At 41.1% G+C, this 26,056-nt stretch overlaps 1 protein-coding gene across 2 annotated transcripts in view; it reads left to right on the top strand.

The window, feature by feature from the left end:
- Positions 1–24,750, top strand: part of npepps (aminopeptidase puromycin sensitive) — a 30,326-nt gene extending 5,576 nt beyond the window's left edge. Inside the window, exons 3-23 of one of the 2 annotated variants that reach the window (XR_001480258.2) lie at positions 1,931–2,008; positions 3,705–3,826; positions 4,298–4,405; positions 5,510–5,710; positions 6,325–6,421; positions 6,502–6,535; positions 6,708–6,822; positions 7,059–7,223; positions 8,872–8,976; positions 10,669–10,729; positions 11,012–11,121; positions 11,386–11,449; positions 11,652–11,791; positions 13,480–13,614; positions 14,278–14,497; positions 15,313–15,455; positions 15,703–15,759; positions 16,280–16,387; positions 16,517–16,730; positions 17,009–17,056; positions 23,397–23,440. Coding sequence is in view for 1 of the 2 variants with exons in the window: in XM_015362357.2 (XP_015217843.2) it covers positions 1,931–2,008; positions 3,705–3,826; positions 4,298–4,405; positions 5,510–5,710; positions 6,325–6,421; positions 6,502–6,535; positions 6,708–6,822; positions 7,059–7,223; positions 8,872–8,976; positions 10,669–10,729; positions 11,012–11,121; positions 11,386–11,449; positions 11,652–11,791; positions 13,480–13,614; positions 14,278–14,497; positions 15,313–15,455; positions 15,703–15,759; positions 16,280–16,387; positions 16,517–16,672; positions 17,009–17,056; positions 23,397–23,552 (2,423 nt within the window). In the remaining variant the exon portion in view is untranslated. Of the gene's footprint in view, positions 1–1,930; positions 2,009–3,704; positions 3,827–4,297; positions 4,406–5,509; positions 5,711–6,324; positions 6,422–6,501; positions 6,536–6,707; positions 6,823–7,058; positions 7,224–8,871; positions 8,977–10,668; positions 10,730–11,011; positions 11,122–11,385; positions 11,450–11,651; positions 11,792–13,479; positions 13,615–14,277; positions 14,498–15,312; positions 15,456–15,702; positions 15,760–16,279; positions 16,388–16,516; positions 16,731–17,008; positions 17,057–23,396 lie in introns of both variants that reach the window. The other variant, XM_015362357.2, reaches the window with a different exon arrangement.
- The last annotated feature ends 1,306 nt before the right edge of the window (positions 24,751–26,056 follow it).

Raw genomic sequence — 26,056 nt, 5'->3', positions numbered from 1 at the left:
ACGTGCCACAGTGAACAGCACCACAGACAGGGAGCACAGGCCATGTGTTTCTAAATATAGCAGCTTTTGTATTTTGAGGGTCTGATAATACTGGGGGGAAAAGTTCTTGGTGGCCTTTTCGCAAGTTGCTGACTGCTGCTGGTCCAATATCAATCTTAATTCTTCAGCATTCACACAGCTTCGTGCTCAGTATTTTCTTTAGTCATTTAGGCTTTAGTCAGCTGTGCATTCCTTTCCATGGGCATTAGTCATGGCTTCACTTGTAGATATATTTAAATATATGTTAAGAGAATATTTCCATCATGAAGAAAACCTAGAGGCAGTATATAATCTGAACGTTTGTAAGTAATGCTATATAAATTTGGATTCTTTCTGGTTGTTAATGAAGAATTTAGCATTATGGTACACGTCTAGCTTGTGTAAGAATAAAATGTATCCAGGCTTTTTGATTGAATCTTAGTAGTTAAGCTGTTTTTTCTCAGACAGGAGATTGGATTCTATTTACAGTTTACCATCAGACCAAATCATGGAGAATTCAGCACACATTAGATCCTCATCTGAGGATTCCTGTCTGGGGTCCTTTGCACATGAAAACGCTGATATGGTGATGAAAAAAAATTAAATTCCTTACTGGTGTCTGACTTAATTAATTTTGAAAGATAAACTTCTCCAGTCAAAACACTGCAATAACTAAACTTGTGAACAGTGTGGCTACCACCATATGGTCCTGTACCATGTTTACTCTAAGAAATCCTAATAACTTAAAAAAAGGAGAAAAGACCTTTCAATACAAGTGAACTCCATGTGACAGTCCTCTTTCTGTGCAGTTGAATTAGAACATTATTGAACTGTTTACATCAGGCATCACTGTCTCCTCTTACCTGAGTCCACTTCACAGAAGCAAATGACAGCTATCTAAAGGGTGTCTGGGACAGGGCTTTTTGCCTCCCTAAGTGTAGTTCTTTGGGGAGGTGTGTAAGACCTTGTCTTCTGGTTTCAACTTATAATGCCTTGCTTAAGTATTTAACACACTCCCTTTCTTCTACTGTTGTTTCTTCATGATGGTGCTTCTTTAACAAACACCAGGGGGTGCTTTCCCTCCCTAACACCATATATGGAAATCCTCCACCTTGCTCCCATTCCAGTTTCACCTTTGGTTAAGTCTCCTGGCACACACTGGCACTCCCATTGTCTTTGCACCCCCCATTCACATCCTCACTGGCAGCTACCGCGTTTCTTCAGTGGTTCTGGGAGTGTTTAGTACAGCTATTAGTAGAAGAACTGATGGGAAAGAGGAGTAACTGTTATTGCTGTTGTTGGAAAGATCAGTACGGTTGCCTTCTATCGTGTCAGCCAGTCACTGCTCTTTATTAATGCCTCCCTTCTGGGACAGAGTGAATGGTACAATCGCATACCCACCCACACATTCTCACAAGCATAGTGGTAGCTCTGAAAATAAGTCTTCAGCTCTTCTGGTCTCATTGACAGAGACCACAAAAAGGGAATAGTTTTCAAAAGAAGTGAAATTGTTATATAGGTTATAAACAATAGAAGCTGTGCTATTTAACTGATTCCTATATAGAATTTTAAAGTGTCGAAAAAGTGTATTTTCTGTTTTAAAAAGATATTTTTTAAAAAGCAAGTGCTTTAAAGGCATAGGTTATTTAGTTTCAGCTTTAATTGCTGTCTTAAATGAGTTCAGATGAAAGATTGGGGTGAATCAGAATTCATGCACAAGTCCCAAAGAGAGTGCAACTATGTCAGTCATTTTGTCTTTGTGTAAATTGTTTTATAGAAATATTTACAAAATCTCAATGTCCTGGGAATATTAACTATCCACTATATCTTTTTTCTCTCAGAGGTTGGATGTCATCGCTGGTTCACTGTTTCCTCTGGCATATAAACTTTAATTCTTTCCTTTTTCTGTTAGAAATAAATGCTACAGGATTCAACTATCAAAATGAGGATGAAAAAGTTACTTTGTCATTCCCAAGTGTTTTAAAAAGAGGTATGTTGTGTATATGATGTTTTACACTGATTACACAGCCAGTTTAGTTCCATAATCCATGTTGAAAACACTTTGCTAACTGTTAACATTTTATATAATTAAAACCTTTACTAATTAAAACCTTTACTAAATGTATTCTTCACCTTTGTACAGGAAAAATGCAGCTGAAGTATGTTTGTTTAAGTGTATGCATTGGAAGTGCCATTCTCCCCACAACAAAGCCTTCAGTTATTATAATGTAAAAACCAGACAGCAATTAGAGGCCTTCTGCATTTTTGAATTGCATTCAGTCCATTAATAGGACTGCAGGCATTCATTTAATACACTATGTTTTGTTGAAAAATGAAAGTAATTCTGTAAAAGTATAGTATTTCCTCAGCAGGTATGAGCCAAATGGAACTTTTTTTTTATTACAGCAGTGGAATTTAACTTTTCTTTGAAGTACATGTTGCCCCAATTTACAGTTAGGGTCTATAGCGTTCTAAGCACCATAGGTTTGTAACATTGCTTTGGTCAGCACTGTGAAATGGCTCCCTGCAATGGAGACAGATAAACACCAATGTTTGTTTATGTAAGCATTTTTTAACCCTTGAGTTATATTGTCAGCTAAATCTTCTTGCTGGGTTCAGGGTTTTCCTACAATGCACATAATACTGGCTTTTTCAATGTTTGTTGTCTCTCTACATCAAACAGAATGCCTTATACTCAAGTACGTTTTCTTGCAATCCTGTGTTTTTATACTGTTTCATAGAAAAATATGGTCACTTAAGGATGTTGTTGCACTTGTTCACCTTTGTGTTGGTGTTAAACAGGGAATCAGGTATTTTACACACTTGGGCAGCAATCAGGTAGACAGCACTGTCCTTACCCCCTGTTCAGACATCCTTTGTTAACAGTTTCAAACTTTCTGCATGTAATGCAGACAGCAGGCAATTTCCCACTGTGAATGCACTGTTAAACTCAGCACACTGCTGCAGTTCCAGCTGGAGAAAAGCAGCCCCACATAGGCCAGTGCCAGAGCCTCTGTTCTCTGCCTTGCGTCAAGAGCTGCCTTCTGCTTTGTTAGTACAGTAACAGTCACTTTTACTCCTTTACTCCTGAGGCTACAGCAGGTGAAAGTGAGGACTGGAATGTTGTAACTTTTAGACCAGGTTATCATAGTAAATGTCAGTTTCCGTAGCTCTTTTAATATTAAGTAATGATCTAATTTAATGTGACAGTCGTATGGATGAGAATCCAGTGTACTGCATTGTAGACGTGCATTACTGTATATACTGTACTATGATCAAAGAGCAGCTGTCAGACACATCTGAAACACCTTGGCTTGTTTGTGATGCTGTGAAAGAAATGTGCTTTTGGTGAGGAAAGTTTAATTTCTAGCAAAAGTATTGGTTTGATATTCAATTCAATGTATTTTTATATAGCACCTTTCACGACAAGGTTGCCCCAAGGCGTTTAACAAAGCAAGTGACCACACATGTTGTGAATACAGAACAGAAAATCTTTGTTTTTTTATATCAAAAAACTTTTTTTTATAAAAATATAAAACAGTGGGATTGGTTCAGGTTTGTTTTATATGCACATTAAAATGTAAGATTTAGATTAGAGATTTCTGAAGACCTTATGAAATGAAAAAAAGATATTTGTTATGTTGACTGTAGAAAGTTTCTTACGATCTTTTTACCATCTGTTGCAGGTTCTGGTACTCTAAAGATAGATTTTGTTGGAGAACTCAATGACAAAATGAAAGGTTTTTACAGAAGTAAATATGCAATTCCTTCAGGAGAAATACGCTATGCTGCTGTCACACAATTTGAGGTAAATGCTTTTTAAAGTACAGACACAATAAACATTATATCTGCTTTTCTAGAGGGATCAGTATTACTGCAACCATTTTCAAGAAAGTTTTTGTTTTTTTGTCATAGATTTGGAGTGTTTATATAAATTGACTTTGAAAAAATCGGAGAAGATGTTGGTATCTCCCCAACCCATTCTGATTTTTTTACATAATATCTTAATGGTTTTCCTACCAGTTCCAGCAAAAAGTTTAATTTGACAGCCTATTGTAATTAATTCAGACTTTTGACTTTTTTGTAATGCCATGTGTAGGCATTGGCGGATTAACTGTAGTGCCTCAGGCTGTGCAGAATGAATCACTGCAATGGCATGTGACAGACTTGCCCTGCACAGGGCTGTAACTCTTGAAAACCTTTGCTTCAGTCTAACATGGTTGCAATTACCAATGAGTAAATCGCTTATTTTTCACTGTATAATGTGATTGTGTTTCAGGCTACCGATGCTCGCAGAGCTTTCCCATGCTGGGATGAGCCAGCGATCAAAGCCACATTTGACATCATACTGATTGTTCCAAAGGACAGGGTAGCTTTGTCAAATATGGTGAGAAACTGAGCACAGCAGTGGAATCTCCTATAGTAGTTAGAAAATATGTTTTTAAGATATTATATTGTTTTGGCATTTCAAGCTTTTCTATTTCTGTGTCAGAATCATGCTAGAACTTGTGTCCAGTAGTTTTTATTTGCTTAGTAAATGTGCTTAATATGGCACAACCTAGAAACTGTACAATAATATCTCAAGTCCTTACAAAATAAATAATTGGGAAAAGAAGAAAAAAACAGTGAGGCAGGCGCGTGTCAGCAATTCCATAGAATAGCGCAGAGCAGAGTGAAACAGTGAGCAAGTTAAGGCTAATTCCCTGCTGAATATGAAGAAGAAACACAGTGCTTCAGCTGAGCCTTCTTCAGGTGTCAAACAAATTTCCACAGAGGAGTGAACAGTACAGGAATGCAGCCTTAGTTGGTGGTGAAAGTTCTTGTCAGTGTGAGAGACATCAGAGATGCTGTCTAAGCAGATGCGTCTCAATGCAGAGCTGCTGACCAGTGTGCAAGGACTGGGCAATTCCTGTTTCATTGCAGCACCGCAGGAGTCGTGGATGGGAAAGAAATGGGCTTGGGGGTGGGGAAATGGCCTGGCAGAGGTAGTGGAGGGAGGATGGCAGGGAGTTTTGAGGACAGAATGGGCCAGAGGGGTTCAGGAAGTGGGAGGCAAGAACAAGTGTTTTGAAACAGTTGTCTACAGCTACAGGGTGCCAGAGATGGGACGAGAGTAGCTGTGTGACATGAGAGAAACAAGGCAGAGAAAAGATCACACAAGTAGCAGAGTTCTGAATGAATTGGAGAGGACATATGGCACTGGCCTGGAGCTCAGCAGTCATCCAGGCAGGACAGCACCAGGAACTGGACTGGAAATCGTGTAGACAAGTTAGTGAGAAAGGGGTGGGCCCTGTAGACTTCACAGGAAAAAGCAGCTCTTGTACCAACACATTGTTCTGATTCTAGTAATAGAAATTCTTGGAACATTTTCTATCAGGTTTTACACTGAAAGTCCTGGCTGTGCATTTTTTAAGTTTTTTTAAGCAATTGTTTTGTGTAACAAAAGCAGTTTTTCAGTGTTAAACTTCCCTTTTCTCTCTCTTCACTGCAGAATGTTATTGAACGAAAGCCATATCCTGAAGATGATAACCTTTTAGAAATAAAGTTTGCTAGAACACCGATAATGTCCACGTATTTAGTAGCATTTGTTGTAGGGGAGTATGACTTTGTTGAAAGCAAGTCATCTGATGGTGTGATAGTTCGTGTTTATACACCAGTTGGGAAAGCGGAACAAGGGAAATTTGCTTTAGAGGTGAGTTTTTCCTTCAAGTTGGTCTTGATTTATTTGATTTTCAATTTTCTTTACAGTGCTATAATTTTTTTTAAACAATTAAATTATTTGTCCCCATCAGTCTTAGAACCTGTTTAAATTGCCTTTACAGTTTAAATGTTTAATATACTTGTGTACTTCCATCTTAGTCTTACAATTTCAATTCCAGCTTAGGGCTGTTACCTGCTTCTGAACAAAGAGGTGTGCCAATCATATTGTCACTTCAATTCTGAGTTTAGCTAGGTGCTTTTTTTAATTCATTACATTAACTACCTGTAGGTAGCAAATAGAATAGGCGGTTTTTCTATTCCTGGACTGTAGGAGCCTTTCAGACAGAGTAGCATTATTTTAGGATTCCAGCCTCAAGTGCCAGCTTTGTGGTATTAGGAGTCTTACTCCTGGCAGCTCACTACTAATTGTAGAGGTTAATTATTCTGTATTGATAACAGAATCAGGAAATCACTGTTCATCGTTTGTTGGTATATCTGAATTTAATGATGAGAACCGATGTGTCGAGGTAGCTTAATGAGTGGTCATTTGTGCACACAAAACAGTTTTTCTATTTATTTGTTTACATCTTGGTTTCTTTTTTCTAGGTAGCAACCAAGACCTTACCTTTCTACAAAGATTATTTCAATGTTCCATACCCTCTGCCTAAAATTGATCTTATAGCTATTGCCGATTTTGCTGCTGGTTAGTACACTAATCTTTATTTTTATTTTTTTCTAAATGGAAAAAGACTTTCCATTAATGTGTTTTTGAACTGTTAATAGGTGCCATGGAGAACTGGGGCCTAGTTACATACAGGTATGTACTTGATATGTCTTGTATTGATACCTGATATGTGTTGATAATTGCAATTCCAGCAGGAACCATCTTTTTGTCCTGTTGCGACTTGTATCTGTATAAATCTGTGTAGTGTTTTGTTTGTTGTGAGTTTGGTTGTTATAATTTTCCAGAGGATTGTGTTTTCCCACAGAGAGACAGCGCTGCTCATTGACCCTAAGAATTCCTGCTCCTCCTCGCGACAGTGGGTGGCCTTAGTGGTTGGCCATGAGCTGGCTCACCAGTGGTTTGGAAACCTGGTCACTATGGTAATCTCTTATTACAAGTTGTGCAGATTCTGTGCTCACATTGCGAGTACCATTTTGGGACACTGATCCAGTATCGTCCGTTTACATCTTTTGTGTTCACTGCCAAATTTATTACACTATTCATTTGTTTCTTTAAGGATATTGTCTGTTGACATCAGTAACAATTGTTTTTAGTCATGTGAGGCTCAGGGACAAGTCTGGTTCTTGCTTGTGTTCCCATGACTGCTGATGTATAGGAATGGTGGACCCATCTTTGGTTAAATGAAGGCTTTGCCTCCTGGATTGAGTACCTGTGTGTTGACCACTGCTTCCCGGAGTACGACATCTGGACACAGTTTGTCTCGGCTGACTACACACGAGCGCTAGACCTTGATGCCTTGGACAACAGCCATCCCATTGAGGTACACAGTGACCAACAGGAGCTGGAATAACCTGGGGAAAGCTCTCCAGAACCATCTCTCCAAAGCATGAAAGAAACTTATCACATACAACCAAACAAATTCATAAAGTTACCGTCAAGAAATCTTTATAACGTTCACTGACATTGTAGTTAATAGACATGGCATTATTACATTTGTAATGCTGATGAACAGCAGATGGTCTAGTGTTAATATGACAAACTAGTAGTGTCTGTGGCCACCATTACAGCAATACAGTCTGTACATCTGTGACAGATGCAGTTTATGGATTTTTTTCTTCATGCGGTTCTGTCTCATGTGCCTGTTCGCTTGGCTCTGAGCCCCATCTATCCTACATATATTCAGTGGGGTTCAGATCTGGTGTGTTGGGCAACCATACAGTTGTCAAATTTTCATCTCGCAGGAAACCCACTATTACAGAATGAGACTGGACCTTATCCTGTTGGATGTGGCCCTGTTAGGATGAGTATATTTGATAAAGTACTGAGTGAGGTCTCAGGGCTTAATTTATGTAGCACCATACAAGTACTGCAAGTGGAGTTCTGTTGGGACACTCCTCCCCAGACCATCACACTTTGATCTGCCATTGAGTTTGGCAAGATATCATGACTTGTGGACTCCCAGATTGTGGCTTGTTGCAGACATATTTTGTTTGGCTCCAATATCTTGCCAAGCTTGCAATTGCTGGCTACAAACACCCGTATGAAGAGTGAAAGTGCTCTAACTTTGCTCAGCCTCTGACATACCATGGGATGATGGTGTTCTCTTGATAAGCAGGCTATAGTTATTTATTTCTGGGTTTCCTTCCTTGATTATCACCAGGATTGTCATTCAGTAGGGCACCTCCCTAAGCAGCTGTACTAGTCACTAATGTTGTGATTTAGTGCTCATTCAACAAGACATTGTCAAGTCAAGGGCATCAGTAAAGAATAATCATTGTCATCAAAATGACATCAAACACATTTAAGTACTACAAATAAATCCATGTATGTTTTCAAAAACATACATGTATAAAAATACAAGTTATAGGTTTATTCCATGCTGAAACGAGAAGAGAGAAAACACAATGTTTTGGCCGTGGAGCCTTCTTTGGATGTGAATGTATAAAGATGGAGATAATTTTTGTAACTTAATACTATGTGTGAAACTAAAAACATGTCGTATTCACAAGCTACAGACATCTTTCTGAAAATAGATTTTGTCTAAAATTAGTTTTGTCTTGCTTTTAGAGTAGGACTTAATTTTTGTATTGCAAATTAACCATGAAAGGATGCTTTATAACATTTAGGCAACTTAAACGTAGACCCTTCTTTGACAATCTTAAATTCCTCATCATACATTTCCACAAGTCTTTTGAGAAAAGTGTATTTTACCTGGAAGAAGCTGTAATTAACAAGAGAAAGGTGCATACTTTCACAAGCTTAAGAGGTAAAATAGCTTTGGTAAAACTAGTTAAGAGTCTTGTGGATGCACTGAATATACAGTACAGTGTACTGTATATTCAGTGTAATACAGTTACAGTGGAAGAGACTTGTATTGTTATCAAATGCATTACTTCCTTTCCTCTTTTAATTCTTCATCAATTTAGTTATATATAACTAAAGTACACACCTGTGTTCTGTTTTTTCAGGTCAGTGTAGGACACCCATCGGAAGTTGATGAGATCTTTGATGCAATCTCCTACAGTAAAGGAGCATCTGTAATCCGTATGCTTCATAACTACATAGGGGATGAGGTGAGGAATTGGGGGCATTTCAAAGAAATGGTTATTTTTATCCAATTAAGATTTTATATGAAGTGTAATAGGTTTGCATCTATAACCTTTACCACAGTACATAATTTGTGTTTAAGTTTAAATCAGTGTATAAGAAATGTTACAAATGAAAGGAGCCAGTATTTCATCCAGCTGTTTCCAGAAGTGAGGGTATTGGCTGGGCAGCTTATTCTGTTCTCCCACAAACCTAACTGCACTTCAGTGTCTTTTCCACTTGTGTCTTCCAGTCCCTGCTTCACTATTCATTTTTAAATACGTCCTCTGGGTGGGCTTTATCGGTTCCTTTAAGGATCCCCTCATAATCATCTCTGTTCAAGACTAAAAGATTCAGTTCCTTCTAGCTTGTCAGTGTTGTTCAGTCCCCTCAGCCCCAGAATTTAAATGTTTTTTTCTCTGGACTGTTTCCGGAGCGATATCTTTTCTATGATATAGAGACCAATATTGCACACAGTGTTCTCAAAGAGGCCTCATAAGTATATTACAGGAGACAGGTGTAACATCGTTTTGTATACGTTCTACACTTAAAACCAAAATAGGGCAGCAGTATGGAGCAACATTTAGGGTTCTCTGCTCATAACTGGAAGGTTATGGGTTCAAATTCCGAGTGACACACAACTGTTGTGTCCTTGAGCAAGATACTTCACCCAGATTGTTGCAGTAAAATACCCAGCTGCATATATTGGTGTGAAGTCCCTTTGGATAAAAGCATCACCCAAATAAGTAAACATTTTGTTTGCCTTTTTTTTGTTGTCTCGCATTGTCCAGAATGTATAAATGTGTAAATCTTTTTCATAAACTTATTTTGCTAAAATTTAATTTGCACTTTCTAAAGAGTTTGCTTACCCTTATACATTAATAATAATCATAATAATTAAAATTATTAATTAATTGCTTACATTTATATAGTGCTTTTCTGGACACTCCACTCAAAGCGCTTTACAGGTAATGGGGATCCCCTCCACCATCACCAATGTGCAGCATCCACCTGGATGATGCGACAACAACCATAGTGCACCAGAACACTCACCACACATCAGCTCTCAGTGGGGAGGAGAGCAGAGTAATGAAGCCAGTTCAGAGATGGGGATTATTAAGAGGCCATGATTGGTAAGGGCCAATGGGAAATTTGGCCAGGATGCCAGGGTTACATACCTACATTGGTATCATATATAAAGTAAACTACTACATCAGTGATATGAATTGAGAAAAGCTGTGGCCCCAGTACAGATCCCTGTAGTACGTCAGTAATCACATTTGAGCATCTACCCATTATCCTTACTCTGGTTTCCTGTTCTCTGACCAACACACACATTTCCATGAATATCTACAGCCTGTAATTTGCAAATAGGTCACTTATTAAAAGCCTTTTTAAAATCTTAATACACCATATAATATGCCCTATCTGTATCTGTCACTGCTGATTCTTGTTCAAAGAACTCTTAACAAGTTGGTCAGGCAAGAGATGTTGTGGCAGACCTTGTGTTTAAGGTTATTAGGCTGATTTGATCAGTCTAGTGCCCTATTGGGATGAGAGAGCTAAGTTTTCTAGAGTCAGTTGGAGCCCCGTTGAATCTGCCTGGTTTCAGCTGAGCTCCTCCTCAATAGCACATGTTTCATACAGACCTTTTTTTGTTGAACTTTTTTCTTCCTCAGGACTTCAGGAAAGGAATGAATGCCTACCTTACAAAGTTTCAACACAGAAACGCATCAACAGGTAGTGAAGTTTTATTTGTGAGACTTGATGTGATGATTGTTCTGGATCTCTAGGTGAGATGGTTTTTGTGTAAAAACAGGAAAACTGTTACAGGCTTAATCTCCTTTTTTGCATTATTTACATTCTTGTGTGTGTTTGACCAGCCTGGTGGATTAGACCTGTATGTACTGTAGTTGTACCTTGTTATCCTCAGAGGTTCAGCCTCACTCTGTTCTGCCTGCATGTTAATCAGTATGATCTTCATGCTGCATTGTTCTTCACTGTTCCTGTTGTGTTTTATAGAGGACTTGTGGGAGTGCCTGGAACAATCAAGTGGAAAACCAATAGCTGCTGTTATGAGCACGTGGACCAAACAAATGGGATTTCCCATTATTGTTGTGGATCAAGAGCAGGTGCTTTGGCCTTCCCATACAAATGTGCTAGACATTTCAATATCAAACCTTACAGCTTGAAGAAAGAATTTGAATCCTACATTTGTGTAATGTCATTCTCATACGTGGTTTGTCATTTGTGTGTCATTATATGTGCATTGCAGTTTGCTGTGCATTTACCCTGCATGTGCATTCATGTGCATACAGTGTATAGAATACATTTCTGTTTGCTGTTTAAGAAGTTTACACGTGCACAAGGAGTCATAAAATTTGCCGATTTTCCAGCAAGGAGAAGACAGGGTGCTGAAGTTGTCCCAGAAGAAGTTCTGTGCCAGTGGGCCATACAATGGTAAGCCAGACAGCGATTACAGTTGTGAATCTCACAGAGCAGCCGTGTCACATTCAGAGACCTCAGCCTCTGGCATGTTTTACCACTTGTGCATGATGTTGTGAGAAAGCCAGGATTGGGGGTCAGGGTGCCGGGAGAGGGCCATGGATTCTGCACAAGACCCGAGATCGGAAACTAATAAAACCCATTACCCATCCTCCAGGTGATGAGTGTCCAAGCTGGAAGGTGCCCATCAGTATCTGCTCCAGTGATGACCCCAGCTGCACCAAGCTGAGTGTGCTGCTGGACAGTCCTGAAACCACTGTCACTGTGAGAAATGTGGGACAAGATCAGTGGGTTAAGGTGAGAAGAGTAGGCGGGAGGAAAGAGCATTCAGGTTCAGCAAATATTTATTTCTTTATTTGAACTTCCAGAAGCTTTGCAATTTATTTCTTGACTGTTATGTTCTTTGTAATCTCTGTGTAATAGTAAGAGGGATTTGCAGCATTCCAGTCAGAGGCCATGATCTGGGAATAATTGAAAAACAAATCTGAGTGATTACCCTGCAGCCATCAGTGCCCATAGTCTAGTCTAGGTCAGCACTTACACTAAAGTTAGCCTACCAGAGCTGCTGGCCACAGTGAGGCTGCTCCTGCTTATACATGTTGATTGATTTATTGACTTCATCACATGCATCACTTGTTGTCAGGATGTGAAAACCTTGCCCAGATATGGTGATGTTCATAACCATAATTACCATTGAAATAAACCCCAGCAATGTAGACACTGGAGTGTTATAAATGTTGGTTAATTGGTGGGTCTGCCTTGTTGTTCTGCTGTCTCTGCTGTTTGAAGTGGAAAGAGTTGCAGTTGAAAACCCAATAGCTAGTAAACAGGGAGTATGAACAAAAAAAGCTTTGAAAGAGGATGCCTTTAGTAGCATTGACGCAGAAAATTAGAGATGTTAAATAAGATTTCGTCACTGATCACTAAGACAATTATTTACCCTCTGTTCATGTTTGGCAGTATTTTAATTGAAGCCCTATTCATTCACCTCTTTGTTCAAATGTTTCTTTGTTTGCAGTTTTTAATTGTTAATGGAATTTTGTTTTACAGAATTACAGCCTGTGGTGGGGTGGTTCTGTAAACCTACAAATGGAAAAATATCTTAAAAGTTGCAAACCTACTAAGTCAAGCACATCATTAGATTTTTATTAGAATTTTTCTTACTATATATTGGGGGGATTTAATTGTTTAGAACCAAATTATATATCAATCATGTTTTTTCTAAATCTTCATATTCTGATGATAGAAGATATTAAAGAGAATACATGATATTTTGAAATTGAAATGTTTGCATTTAATGCAAACCCCTGTGCTGTTGGTGAAAAAAAGTTTTTTTTCGGTTTATAGTCATAATTAGGTATAGAGAAATGTGGGATTAGAGTCACTATTTAAAAGCAAGCTTTCCATGTCAGTTTAGCTTTAAAAATGCAGCTCAAAATTTCCTGAGTGTGTTTTTATGTGGCTCTAAATGTGTGCATTGCTGTGCACTGTAAGGAGCAGGAGCTGGGCTCTTGGAGAATCTATTGTTCCTGATGTGCTCCTGGATCTCTGAGCATTCAGTGTTTAACAGACTTTCAATTGGCTTACCCTTCCAGTCCCTTCCTGCCATGTTTCAGGAGGCTAGAAGTAGAAATTTATGAAAATATATAAGAAAACTGATACAAGGATTTTTTTGCTTAAGCACCAAATAACAGTATTCAAACCATACTATTTAATAAAAAGTAATACATTAGGTTTTTCTTGAAGCATTTGAGAAATAGGCAGATAGTAAATTTACATTAAATGAGAAAATAGCCCAGTTTTCATTTTGCTGGATATTGGTTTCAGTCCTCAGACCTCTTTTTTTGTTATTTGTAAACTAAAGGCTTGTTGTCTATCTGCATTTCTGCATTCTTAAAATAATTTAAATAATGCATGCATTACAATTGTGCGAGTTTTAAAAATGCGTTGTCTTCAGAGAAAATGTTCTACGTGTTTAATTTCAGATCAACCCAGGGACGGTGGGATTCTTTCGCATCCAGTACAGTCCCGCCATGCTGCAGAGCCTGCTGCCCGGCATCCGCGACCTCACGTTGCCACCTGTTGACAGGCTGGGCCTGCAGAACGACCTCTTCTCCCTGGTGAGACACGCCCGGCAGCCTCAGGAATACAGGCCCGGCTGGAAAAGGCATTGGTGGTTTATACAGCTTCCATCGATTAAGAATATTTTCACAGTCATTATTACACGGAGTATAAGAACATAAGAAAGGTTGAAAACTTTAATTAGTCCAACTTCCTTTTTCTGGCTCCGGGGTCCCCTGAACTTTCTGCAGACAGAGGAGTCTGTCTGGCCTGGCTTGATTACTCATGGATCTGTGTCTCTTCTTCACCCATTAATTTGTTAAGCACCATGGATCCGGTGCAAGCTGGACTTTGCATGGGACTGTTCCCATGGTTTATGTTCCTGGGATCAGCCAGGCTTGCAGACGTTTCTAAGGCTTCAGTTGCCTGACATCCCTGAACAGGAGTGGTTTTTAATCCTCTCAGCTACAGTTCAGACTGGACTTGTTACCTGTGAATTCTACCCATACATTTATACACAGTCATGTTGGAATATTTTTTTTCACCCTTGTAATTCAAATAATGTTTTCTGTGTTTAACCAATCATTTAAAGTGATGGCTGTCAATGTGGCATGGCAAGGCATGTTATTTATGCAACGAGTTTGATCAGTATAATTCACAACTCAAATATCTCAGTTTTACTTTGAATGGTGAGCATTCCTTTTTTGGCTTGGTCTCCCCAGGCCAGGGCCGGTATGATCAGCACAGTGGAGGTATTGAAATTGATGGAGGCCTTTGTCAATGAGCCCAACTACACCGTGTGGAGTGACCTGAGCTGCAACCTGGGCGTCCTGTCCTCCCTTCTGTCACACACCGACTATCACGAGGAATTACAGGAGTTCATCCGTGACCTCTTCACCCCTATTGGGCAGAAGCTGGGCTGGGACACCAAGCAGGGGGAGGGTGAGCTGAGCACAGCCAGGCCTTTTCTCACTCCAGGCTGAACAGACGGGACGTGCTACATACATCACTAACTGAAAAGTACATAAACAACAATGCAAAAACATTTGTTCACGTAGGAAACAGACAGACATTCTTTAACCTGCTCTTTGGCTTGGTTTTGTTCTGTTTTTCTTTGTTATAAGGAAATGATATGCCAAGCGCTTGAGCCATACAGCTTTGTACAAATCTAGTTTTCCCTCAAACTAGAGTGCTAGGTGACCGCAGACAAGTGACTGTCGAATACAGTTCTGCCTGTATCTGCGTCAAGTGGTACAAGAGCTGGTTTAATATGGCATTTTTCCCTCTTTTAAGATTATTTTTTTTATGTGAAAAGAAAGTTTTTGTATCGATTGCCAGGTCTCATTTCATCTATATCTGTATATTAAATATCTTTGATATTTAGTGGTAATAGAAGCAAACATGAAGTCTTGTTTTGACAAAACATACTTCTTCCATATAAGGGTATTAAAACTAACTTACATGATGATAATTATATATCCATGCAGCTGTAGGCAGAATTTCATCTGCTATATAGTTGCTGCTCTGGCACGTTAGTTCAGAGACAGCTTATAAGAACAATTACACCCGACAGGAGGCTATTCAGCCCATGCAGCTCAGTTGGTAGTTATTGATCCAGGGATATCGGCTTCACAGACATGGCTTGTTCAAGTACCTTCTGTTTTCAGTTCCACTGAGCTTCAACATGTGCAATTAGTGGTTAGTTCATTAGCTGCTGCACTTGTATTGCCGAGTCCTTACCTGCCTGTCTGCTCCAGGACACCTGGATGCTCTCCTCAGGGGCCTGGTGCTGGGCAAGCTGGGCAAAGCCGGACACAAGCCCACCCTGGACGAGGCACGCCGCCGCTTTAAGGATCATGTTGAGGGGAAACAGATGCTCTCTGCTGACCTCAGGAGCCCGGTACGGTTCGCTCACGAGCATGTTCTACTGTGGCTCCAGGGCTGTTGATTTTATTGTTTTTTAGTAGACTGCGGTTTCTTTGAGGTCGGCAAAGGCCACAGGAGACAGAAATCTCTGATCCTCAATCATACCCAAACTTGCAGTCTAGGACTCTCAAGGGAAACCTCCCTGGTCTTTTCATTCGTCCTCAGGGACACTGCTGTTTCTATTGCAGATGAGACTATAGCCTGCATGTTTCTCATTTCAGGTCTATTTAACAGTATTGAAGCACGGAGACAGTACAACTTTGGACACTATGCTGAAGGTAAAAATATATACCATCTCTGTATTATGTGCACAAAATGCACTGCTGGAATGAACAGAAAGTTTGTTGGAAGATTAGAAGGGTTTGAACTATTGATGGTGTGGGGTGCTTCCAAGAACAGATGTGCCCAAGTGCCACCTTGTGGAATTCCAGCAGATTCTTTTCAGGTAAACACATTACTACATTGTAGCAATATCATTTGCTGTGCTGTGAAGTTATGTTTGTCACTCACTGATCAATTAATGGATTATCTTGGAGATCATTTACAATGTTACTGACAATGTTGTGATCCTATATTTAAAAAACATCCATGCTTCATGGCTTTATCAGGAGACCAAATTGATATATATTCAGTTACTTGCATCTGTTTTTAAATCTTCTGGCTAATGTGAATTTTATTTAGTTCATGGTTCAGCTCTCTCGAACTGTAGTCAGCCAGTACGCAGGTAATTGCCCTGCCAGGCGGAGTCCTGTGGTGAATTGAATAGTGATTGGTAAGGAACTTTGACTCTCCCAACAGCTCCACAAACAAGCAGACATGCAGGAAGAGAAAAATCGCATTGAGAGAGTGCTGGGAGCCATTTCTGCCCCTGATCTCATCCAAAAAGTGCTGAACTTCGCTCTGTCGGTACGTGTTTTTTGGTTTGGAGTGTCGGTGTGTTCCCGTGTTCATTGAGTTTGTCCTCCAGTGTGCCACTGCCCACGGGCACACGTCTCTCGCTGCTGCTGTCCCACCAGGCTGTTGTGCTTTCTGCAGGAGGAGGTGCGTCCCCAGGACACGGTGTCCGTCATAGGGGGCGTGGCAGGCAGCAGTAAACAGGGCCGGAAGGCAGCCTGGAAATTTGTGAAGGACAACTGGGAGGAGCTGCACAACCGCTACCAGGGAGGATTTCTGATATCCAGGCTGATCAAGGCACGTGTTAATCCCATTCTTGTCTGAGCTGTGGCAAGGGCAGTGGTTTTGGGGACCAGTAAGCAATTCCTAAAGATGTGCATTGTAAAAATCTAACCCCTGTATTATATTTTTAGACCTGCCTGTTTTCTGTGGCTGTATATTTTACTTTTGAACAGAAAACAATGTTAGTTTTGTTGATATTTATTAATGGTTTGACCATAACACTGCTGCATTCTTTTAATGAAGCACTCATTTGATCGGCACAGCAGATACAAGATACAGTAATTGTGGCTTTATAAATTTAAGAGAGGTTGTATCAAATAAATTAATTAATCTTTCTCCTTCCTCTTTCAGCTTACTGTAGATGGTTTTGCTGTAGATAAGATGGCTGCAGAAGTGAAGGTAAGTGTATGTCTGCTGACCAATTATTATAATCATATTCCTAGTGAATATTTGGTTGATCAAGAAGGTTGCTATAACTCAGTTGTCATTGTTTAAAATTTTGTGCTGCTGTTTTCAAATAATTATGAAATCCAACCCCCCCCCCCCCCCCCCCCCGATGGAAACTCAGGAACTGTGGCAGGTGTGTAAAGGCAAGTGGGGGGGTCCTGTCAGAGTGGATGTTACAGGTTTGCATGTGGTTTTCCATTTGGGATTTTTCCTAAATTACCTTTAAAGGTGGTGAACCATTCTGTGCCATGTCTGTGATGCAGTGTTTTTCCACAACTCGTTTTTTGGTCACATGGTTTGACAGTCTTAAATTTAGTAAAAACACTTCAGTTACGTCACCCTCACAACTGTTCTGCAAAGTGAAGTAACACATGGTAAACATTAAGCAGGCAGTGGTGTCTGTCAAGATTTTGAATACTTCAATCGGGTCCATTTGTCATCTTTTCAGTTCAATGCCCCTGGTGAGGGGACTTGATGCCAGTATTTGAAATCCTCTGGGGCACTGAGAAAGTCAACCCTGCAGTAAGACATGAATCAGGGGAGACAGGTGTAAATTCTATAGAAGTGTATTTCTAACAGAGAATAGCACTTCTTTTCTCAAAGGATTGTGGGAGCACGGACTAACATTAGATGGTCGGGTAAAATAATGTGATCTGTTAGCTACTAACTATCATGCAGGCTAGATGAGTCAAATCCAAGTTACTATATGACTTTTCACTTCAGCCCAGGAATGTACTTGGTCATTTTACTCTATCCTGATTCTGTCTTGTAAATGAGGCCTTACTGGTACATTGTACAGTTTTGGCATGAAATCTCTTTATTTAAGTTCTACATTTTACCTATTTATCGTGTACCTACTGTATTAAAAAAATAATTTGAACACATGGTCTATACATAAAACCTATTTCCAAGCATGACCTTATTTAAGGAAGCTATTAATACCCTGAGCTATTCATAGAGTGTATTCTGTCTTAGGTCCTGAAATGCCAGTGATACCAATGCATTAGTGCACATTATCATGACCTTTAGTCCCGGAAAATCACTGTGGGGTTCACATTACAAAGTGTATTAAAAACAATGTAGATGAAGGCTATGTTTGTGCACAGTACTCCTTTTTTATAACCTTGCTCGGAGTTGTGTCGGATATTTTAGGTGCAACGTTATTGTTGGAAAAAGCATTTTTACCAAGTCCTGATAAGATCACTTTATTGGCCATATACAATTTCTTGTATAAGGAATTTGTTTTTCGCATACCCCAACTTGCTCTCCATGAGACACACACAGACAGGGAGAGAAGCTGGGGGTCAGAGCGCAGGGTCAGCCATTATACAGCGCCCCTGGAGCAGTTAGGGTTAAGGGCCTTGCTCAGGGGCCCAACAGAGTAGGATTCCTCTGCCGGCCGCGGGATACAAACTGGTAACCTTCCTGCTACAGGCTCAGATCCTGAGCCACAGAGCCACCGCACCCCCCCAAAATTAATTCATAAAACATTCAGATGAAGGCCATGTTTGTGCACAGTACTCCTTTTTTATAACCTTGCCCAGAGTTGTGGGCATTCATTCATGATTCATAAAACAGCACATTTGGACTTACTTTAGAACTCCCTATTGTGCCTCAACACACCTGCACTTTTTTTCTGAAAAATGCTGATTAGTTACTGTCATGTATGTACCACAACACAAACTACTAAAAGAAACAAAGTAACGGGAGGCAAGGACTATGTTGCAGGCTGATCTTCTCATTTACTGGACTGCATGGAACTTCTTTCCAATTACACATTACATATAATATAGCCTCCGAGGAGGTATACATCCGCCAAAGGAAATAGATCCAGCGAGTAAATCTACGTATATTACACTTCCTCACCTCTTAAATTAACCATACAAAAAAAGTGAACACACAAGTTATATCAGATTAAACTTAAACTAACCTTAAAGAAAATTAAATAAACAGTGTATCAGAACAGTCTTTGTGGAGGTTTTCTACACCTCTCAAGGGACTTGGGGCCTCTGATTGGTTAATAGTCACATCAGGTGTGCTATCATGCTGCACAGTGTCCTCAGCACTGGCTGAGACTGGAGTAGTGATATCAAGAGCATCCTTATCATGGCCACTTGAATCAGAGACAGATGATGGAATGGATTTCTCCTGAGCGTCCACTATTTGGTCTGCATGACGCCTCCAAGTAGTTTGTCCAATGTCCACTGTGTATGTCAGAGGGCCTGTTCTGGTGGCTGTTCCTGATTGCCACTTGTCAGTCCGTGCAAGGACTTTCGTGAAAGCTTCTTGTAGGTTTATCATTCTTGTGTGCAAACTGTTTCTTTTCAACATCTCGCCTGACACCTGGTTTGATGGGGTCCATGTGTGATCTCAAGTTTCTCTTGAGGAACATCATCGCTGGAGTTTGGCTGGTGGTACCATGCACTGCATTCCTGTACACATATAAGAAGATGTCTATTTTGTTCTGCAGTGATATTTCGTCATTGGCCATTGCTTTGATTGCTTTCTTGAAAGTCTGTATAAATCTCTGCTAAGCCATTGGTGGCATAATGGTATGGGGCAGAGGTAATGTGCTTGATACCATTTTTCTTCATGATCATCTGGAACTCATCTGAGACAAACTGACGTCTGTTGTCAATGCAGATTTGTTCTGGTAACCCGTTCCTGGAGAATATAGTTCTCAAAACAGAAACAGTCCTTTCAGATGTAATTGTTTTCATTGGAACAACTTCAGGCCATTTAGAGTGATTGTAAGCTGCAATTAGGAACATTGAGTCTTTAAATGGTCCAGTGAAGCCAACGTGCTCTCTCTCCCATAGTGCCGAAGGCCACTCCCATGGGTGAAGGGGAGCTAAAGGCAGTGTGTTCTGAACCTTCTGACATCCAGGGCAAGCCTTTGTGAGATCCTCAATGTGCTTATCGATTCCTGGCCACCACATGTAACTATGGGCAAGGCTCTTCATCTTTACTTTGCCTAAGTGTCCCTCATGTAGTGTGTCTAACATTCTGCTGCACAATTTAGAGGGCATGACCACTCTAGAGCTACACATCAGTGTTCCATGGTACACAGACAGCTGGTCTCTCCTCACTGAGAATGCCAGATACAACGAGTCTCCGTGTGCAGGCCATCCTCTCGCAGTTATGTCATAGACATTAGGTAATGTTGGGTCATTACGGGTTTCTCTCTGAATGAGGGCGTTGGTGATGGGTAACTAACTGATGATTGTGATGTGGAATACATCAGCTGGATCAACAACATTTGACTCCTCTGTAGTTTTCAGTGGCAAGCGCCACAAGCCTGCATTACCATGTAGTTTCATCCCTTTGTATTCAATGTCATACTGGTGGGCACCAGGGAAAAGTGACCATCGCTGTAGCCATGCCGACATCATCACTGAGACACCTTTCCTGAGGTTGAATATTGAGACCAAGAGCTGGTGGTCCGTAACCATGGTGAACTTTTGACCATGTAGGTAGTGATGGATTTTTTTTACACCTCATAAAGACTCAGGGCTTCCCGGTCTATTTGAGCATAGTTGCACTCGGCAGTCATCAGTGATCTGGAGGCGAAGGCTATTGGTCTAACTGAGCCATGTGGAAACTTGTGTGACAGCACAGCACCAATTCCATATGGCGATGCATCACACACCAGTCTGATGGGTAAGGATGGATTGAAGTGCGCGAGCACTACATCAGAAGTTATGAGTCTCTTTGTCTTTTGAAAGGCTTGCTCACAGCTGTTTGTGCACTTCCAATGTGACCCTGTGTGCAACAGTGCATTTAGAGGATGCAGCACAGTAGAAAGGTTGGGTAGGGATTTGTGGTAGTAGTTCACAAGTCCTAGGTATGAACGGAGTTGAGACACATTCTGTGGCTGTGTTGCCTTAAGTACAGCTTCAATTTTATCTTGTGACCTCTGAAGACCATCCTTGTCTATCACATGTCCACGGTAAGAGATCTCCCTTTTGAAGAACTCACACTTGTCTTTATTGGGTCTGAGCCCATACTCATGCAGCTTAGCCAGGACCTGCTGTAAGTTATTTAGGTGATCCTCATCGCTTATCCCCGTCACAATTATGTCGTCAAGGTAACACTGTGCTCCAGGAATGCTTTATAGCACTTAGTCCATTGCCCTCTGCAAGAGGGCAGGGGGCCAACGCAATTCCGAAAACAAGACAGTTGTACTGGTAGAGCCCTTTATGTGTGTTTATGGTTAAGAACTTCTTGAGGTATTCTCCAATTCCATTTGAAGGTAAGCTTGGACTAACTCAATCTTTGTGAAACGTTCTCTACCTAACAATGGTGCAAATATATCTTCAATACGTGGCAAGGGATAAAGTATTGGATTTAAAGTCACTTTAAAGTCCCCGCAGATGTGCACGCTTCCTTTCTTTCCTTTCTTCATCACCGTGACTATGGGTGTGGCCCACTCACTCCACTCTACCTTAGATAGAAACCCTGACTTCTCCAAAGTCTCTAACTTTGCCTCCACTTTGGGGAGGATTGCATAAGGTACAGGTCAAGCCTTATGGAACTTGAGTAGTGTCCTCTTTCAGTTCAGTTTTTGCCTTTATTCCTTTTAATGTTCCTATCCCTTTCTCAAACACTTGTTCAGCATCTGCTAGTATCTGAGCCAAACTCTTGCTGGTGTCCTTGTTAGTGCCATGTGGGAACACGTTCAGTGCTTTTATAGCATGCCAGTCCAGCGGTGTTTTTCGTAGCCACTCATGTCTGAGTAATGCAGGGCCTCCACTCTCCAGTACATACAGGTCTAACTGCTGCCGTTCGTCTTTGTATTTCACATTCGCTGCTATTTTGCCCTCTGGGGACACCTTTTCCCCCTGTATATGTCTCTAATATTACTGAAGTCTTTTGCAGCAGTATTATTGAGGACAATCATTTGTACTCGGCTGCAGAGATAACAGATAAAGTGGACCCATTTTGAGTTTAACTCCCGACACTTCTGGAGTTATCCAAATGACCCTGCGTTCTGCTTCGGTAATGCTATGCAGCTCGAGACGAGAGATCATCTGAACTGGGTTCACTGTATTTGATTCATTTTCGGCCACCTGGTGCACATTAGTTGTTTACGCTCTATATGAAGAATATGTATTCTGTCATATTTATGTATGTTCTTTTTCTCTGATTTACACACTCTCTCAATGTGGCCTTTCTTATGACACCTTCTACACACTTTGGCCTTAAACCAACAGTCATTTGCATCGTGGGACTCTTTGCCACAGCGGTAACATTTTCCCTGTTTTGACTGACATTTTATTGTTTGCACATTCTGTTGCTCTTTGTTGCAACTCTTATGAATCCTTTGCTGCTGTCTCCATAGATATTGCAATATTCAGAGCATGCTCCAGGGTAAAATCTTTCTCTGTTAACAGTCTCTTTTGTATGCTCTGACTATGCATCCCACATACAAGTCTGTCCCTTAATGCATCTGCCAGTCCAGCTCCAAACTGGCAGTGCTCTGAAAGTCTGTGCATCTCTGCCATATATTCTGAAATACTTTCACCTTTAGATTGGTTCCGTTTGTGGAATCTGAACCTTTCGGCTATTACCAGAGGTTTTGGGCTTAAATGTCCATGTACAGTGTCAATGATTTCCTTGAACGTTTTTTCTGCTGGTTTGTTAGGGGTTAACAAACTACGGAGCAACCTGTATGTCTTTGCTCCCATCACACTCCACAAGACAGACACTCTCTTATTGTCTGCTACATCATTTGCTTCGCAGTACATTTCCACTCTTTCAATGTACGTTGCCCAGTCCTCAGTGCTAGTATCAAATGCGGTAATAGTTCCAATCATCGGCATTTTTTTTCATTTCAAAGCCCGTTTTCCTCACACATTAATTAGCTCACAACAACCACTATAAATTCACAATATGTACTGTATTTGAATGAACTCGCACGCTGCCTTTTTGCTAATGGTTAGCGTGTTTCATCAGTGTTTCTTCAGTGAATATTAAGGATTTAATATTTTTTGGGATGTGGGGGTGTATAGACTGTGTAGGTTCGTGAAGGAGCTCTGTCTCCATCTAACAACACACATCTAAACCTCACACCCCTGGGCCCTGGGGCTGCACAGAGCACATAGAGGAAGCTATACTGGACACAAAGTAAAGAGCCTGCAGGTTCCCTTGGGAAATTTAATACAACATCATCCCCTGTATCAGCCATAGTTAGTGTGCACTAAAATGTGTTAATTACCCCATCAGAGTGTAGTTTTGCCAGGGGGAGTTTTGTGTTTCACACTGACCAGAACTGTCTGCCCCCCCCCCCCAGAGCTTCTTCGAGAGCCACCACGCCCCCGCAGCCGAGCGGACGGTGCAGCAGTGCTGCGAGAACATCCTCCTGAACACCGCCTGGCTGAAGCGTGACGCCGAGGACATCCACCAGTATATCCTGCAGCGCCGAGCCCCACCCAGCGCCGCCGTCTGACGCCCTGCGGCCCGCGCCGTCCCGCAACCGGGCCAGGGGCCGAGGGAGGAGTCAGCCACGCTCTCCTGACTCCACTTCTCCACATCAAGTAGACAAGACTGGTTGGAAAATGAATGTAGTTAACCCCATTCTGCCCACGCCAGATTGTTTTCCCCAGACGGAACCGTGCTTGCAAGTAACTAAGCAACATAACTTAAAACACACAACATAACATTGTTGGTGTGAAATGATTCTGGCCAATTTTGTTTCATATTGACATAAGTGGAAATGTTGCATTGTTGAGCGTACTGTGAAATGATGAATTTGCTTTTCTGGAAACAAAGCGTCAAGCGACCACGAGGCAGCTCTGGCACCTCACTGGGGGTCAGGCGGTCAAGTGGAGCTGGGCAGGATGGGCTTAACTTCTCCTCGCGCGGAGAGCAGCCGTTAGCACACAGCAGCGCTGAAGGGTGATGCTGAGAATAGCTCAGTGGGAATGGCTGAAACTAGCATGGAACTTGATATGTATCTATCCAGTGTTTATTCACGCAAGACTTCTCACTCAAGAATGGTGATGTACATGATTTTCTTCCCTCCTCCGTTTCGTAGCCCTTTTCCAGAAGGACTCTTTTCTTTTCCATGGTCCCACACCTCCTTGACCCTGAGCTGCGTCCTCTGTAGAGCAGCACAGAGCCTCTGCCTGGAAACACATCTGTGTATCAGCCACATTAAATAAAATTAGATACAGATATTTTAGTAGATTTAGCAATTGTTTTAAAGTTGTGAAACTCATGAAAAGTTCTTCAAAGCGATTTGGGCCTTTTAAATGACATTTACAGATAATGCTGCATATTAAATTAGTTTTAAAGAAATGAAACTTTCAGGCCCTGAGAACTTTGCCACAAAGTAACTAGGATTTCACGGCTATTGAATTAAGAAGCCTTAAATTGGTTAAACTGGTTTGCAATAATTATTACACTGTGAAGTGGTAATAGTTACTACACTGAAAATAAAGCAATGTTGTACTAACATTACAAATCTACGTGTAGACTTGTTGAAAGGATATATTTACATACAATTTGCTATTTAGTGTGGCTTTGAACCATACTGGAGAAGGTCATCAAACTAATTGTCAAATTGCTTCCCTGAAACATCTGTTGTGCTTTTGTTTAAAAAACGGTTGGTGTTCATAAAATAAAAAATCAACAAGAAGTGTCAATGTGAAATCGCTTTTTCTTTTTTACTCTCTTACAAACTTGTTAGGACCTGTCAGTCATAGGTTACTGGCAACTGAAACAAAATATTGCTATAAAGCAATGTAATAAAAGGAAAGAATGCCAACATCACTCCTTTCTTCAATGACAGTGTTGATGTGTATGTTTGCAAACCTGGAGCGGTTATCCTTCATGCCAAAGGAGATTGAGCTGAGAAGTGCATCTCCATATTACCCAGTTCCCTGGGGTGTGTCCAGTATTTGGACCGTGCTGCTGTGTTGAGCAGAGAATCGGGAACTGGCACAGCTGCTGTTCTGGCAGTGGTGCCACAAGAGCTGAAGCTGCTTCTCCACACTGGAGACTCGGGCCCACACACGGGCCGCAGAACTGCAGGCCAAGCAGTTGTTTTTCAGTTTTGAGTCGCTATTAAATACTTTTATGAGGGAAAAACACAGATTTTTATTATTCTTATATATTAAAATCTGATTGCCGTGAACTTTGAACATAAAGCAAGCAACCAAACCAGGAGAGGATTGGCCCGTTTAGCACCAGTCTAGCTGTTCGGTAACCTCTTATTCAGAAAAGATTGACTTGCATCAGCCTTAGCCTGCAGAAGGCGGACACCAAAGCACACCATTTTAGTTTTACACAGTTTTTGCAATTTGAGGTCAAGCTAATTTGTGCTCTGCAGCCAGCTGTAAATGAGCTGTCTGTTATGGCTGCAATACCACTGAACTGCAATGTCTGCTTCTCTGTAGCATTTCAGGCCTCCTCTGGTGATGGCCTTATCCAGCAATGTTATGTAACAGAACAATCTTAAACTCTCTGACAAAATTTCTTCTTAATATTTGAGACTGTTGATTTGAATATTTTATACTAAACAGGGCTCGTGTAGCTGCTGTGCGTTATACCTGGAAGCAAATCGCACTGCCTTCCGCTGGGCAAACCTCGAGCTCTGCGCAGTCCACGCGCCCTGCCCTGTCTGTAAACCCAGCGCCCTCGGGCCGCGAGCTGCGCGAGCCGCACCGCCGGGCGGGAAGTACAAACTCTTCCAGCGCCTCATCGCGCCCTGCGGGCCGTGTATCCTTGCACAGACGGAGTCAAATAGTCCCCCGCACACACACGGACAAGGCACGGGAAAGTGCCGCGGAGTTGATGGTTATCAAGGAATCTGCCTTTTCGGATCTATTAAAATGCTCCTATCTACTTCCTACATTTACTTTTCTGACTTTCGTTTTTGAATGTGGATTACGGAAGAAAAGGCGTGCTAAACGTCGACAGGGCGGATGTTGCACTGTTTGAGCAAATCTC

This window comes from Lepisosteus oculatus, chromosome 28, assembly GCF_040954835.1.
Source record: "Lepisosteus oculatus isolate fLepOcu1 chromosome 28, fLepOcu1.hap2, whole genome shotgun sequence".
Taxonomy (NCBI): Eukaryota; Metazoa; Chordata; class Actinopteri; order Semionotiformes; family Lepisosteidae; genus Lepisosteus; species Lepisosteus oculatus.
Note: the sequence above shows the minus strand (reverse complement) of the source record. Positions and strands in the feature narration are given on the sequence as shown.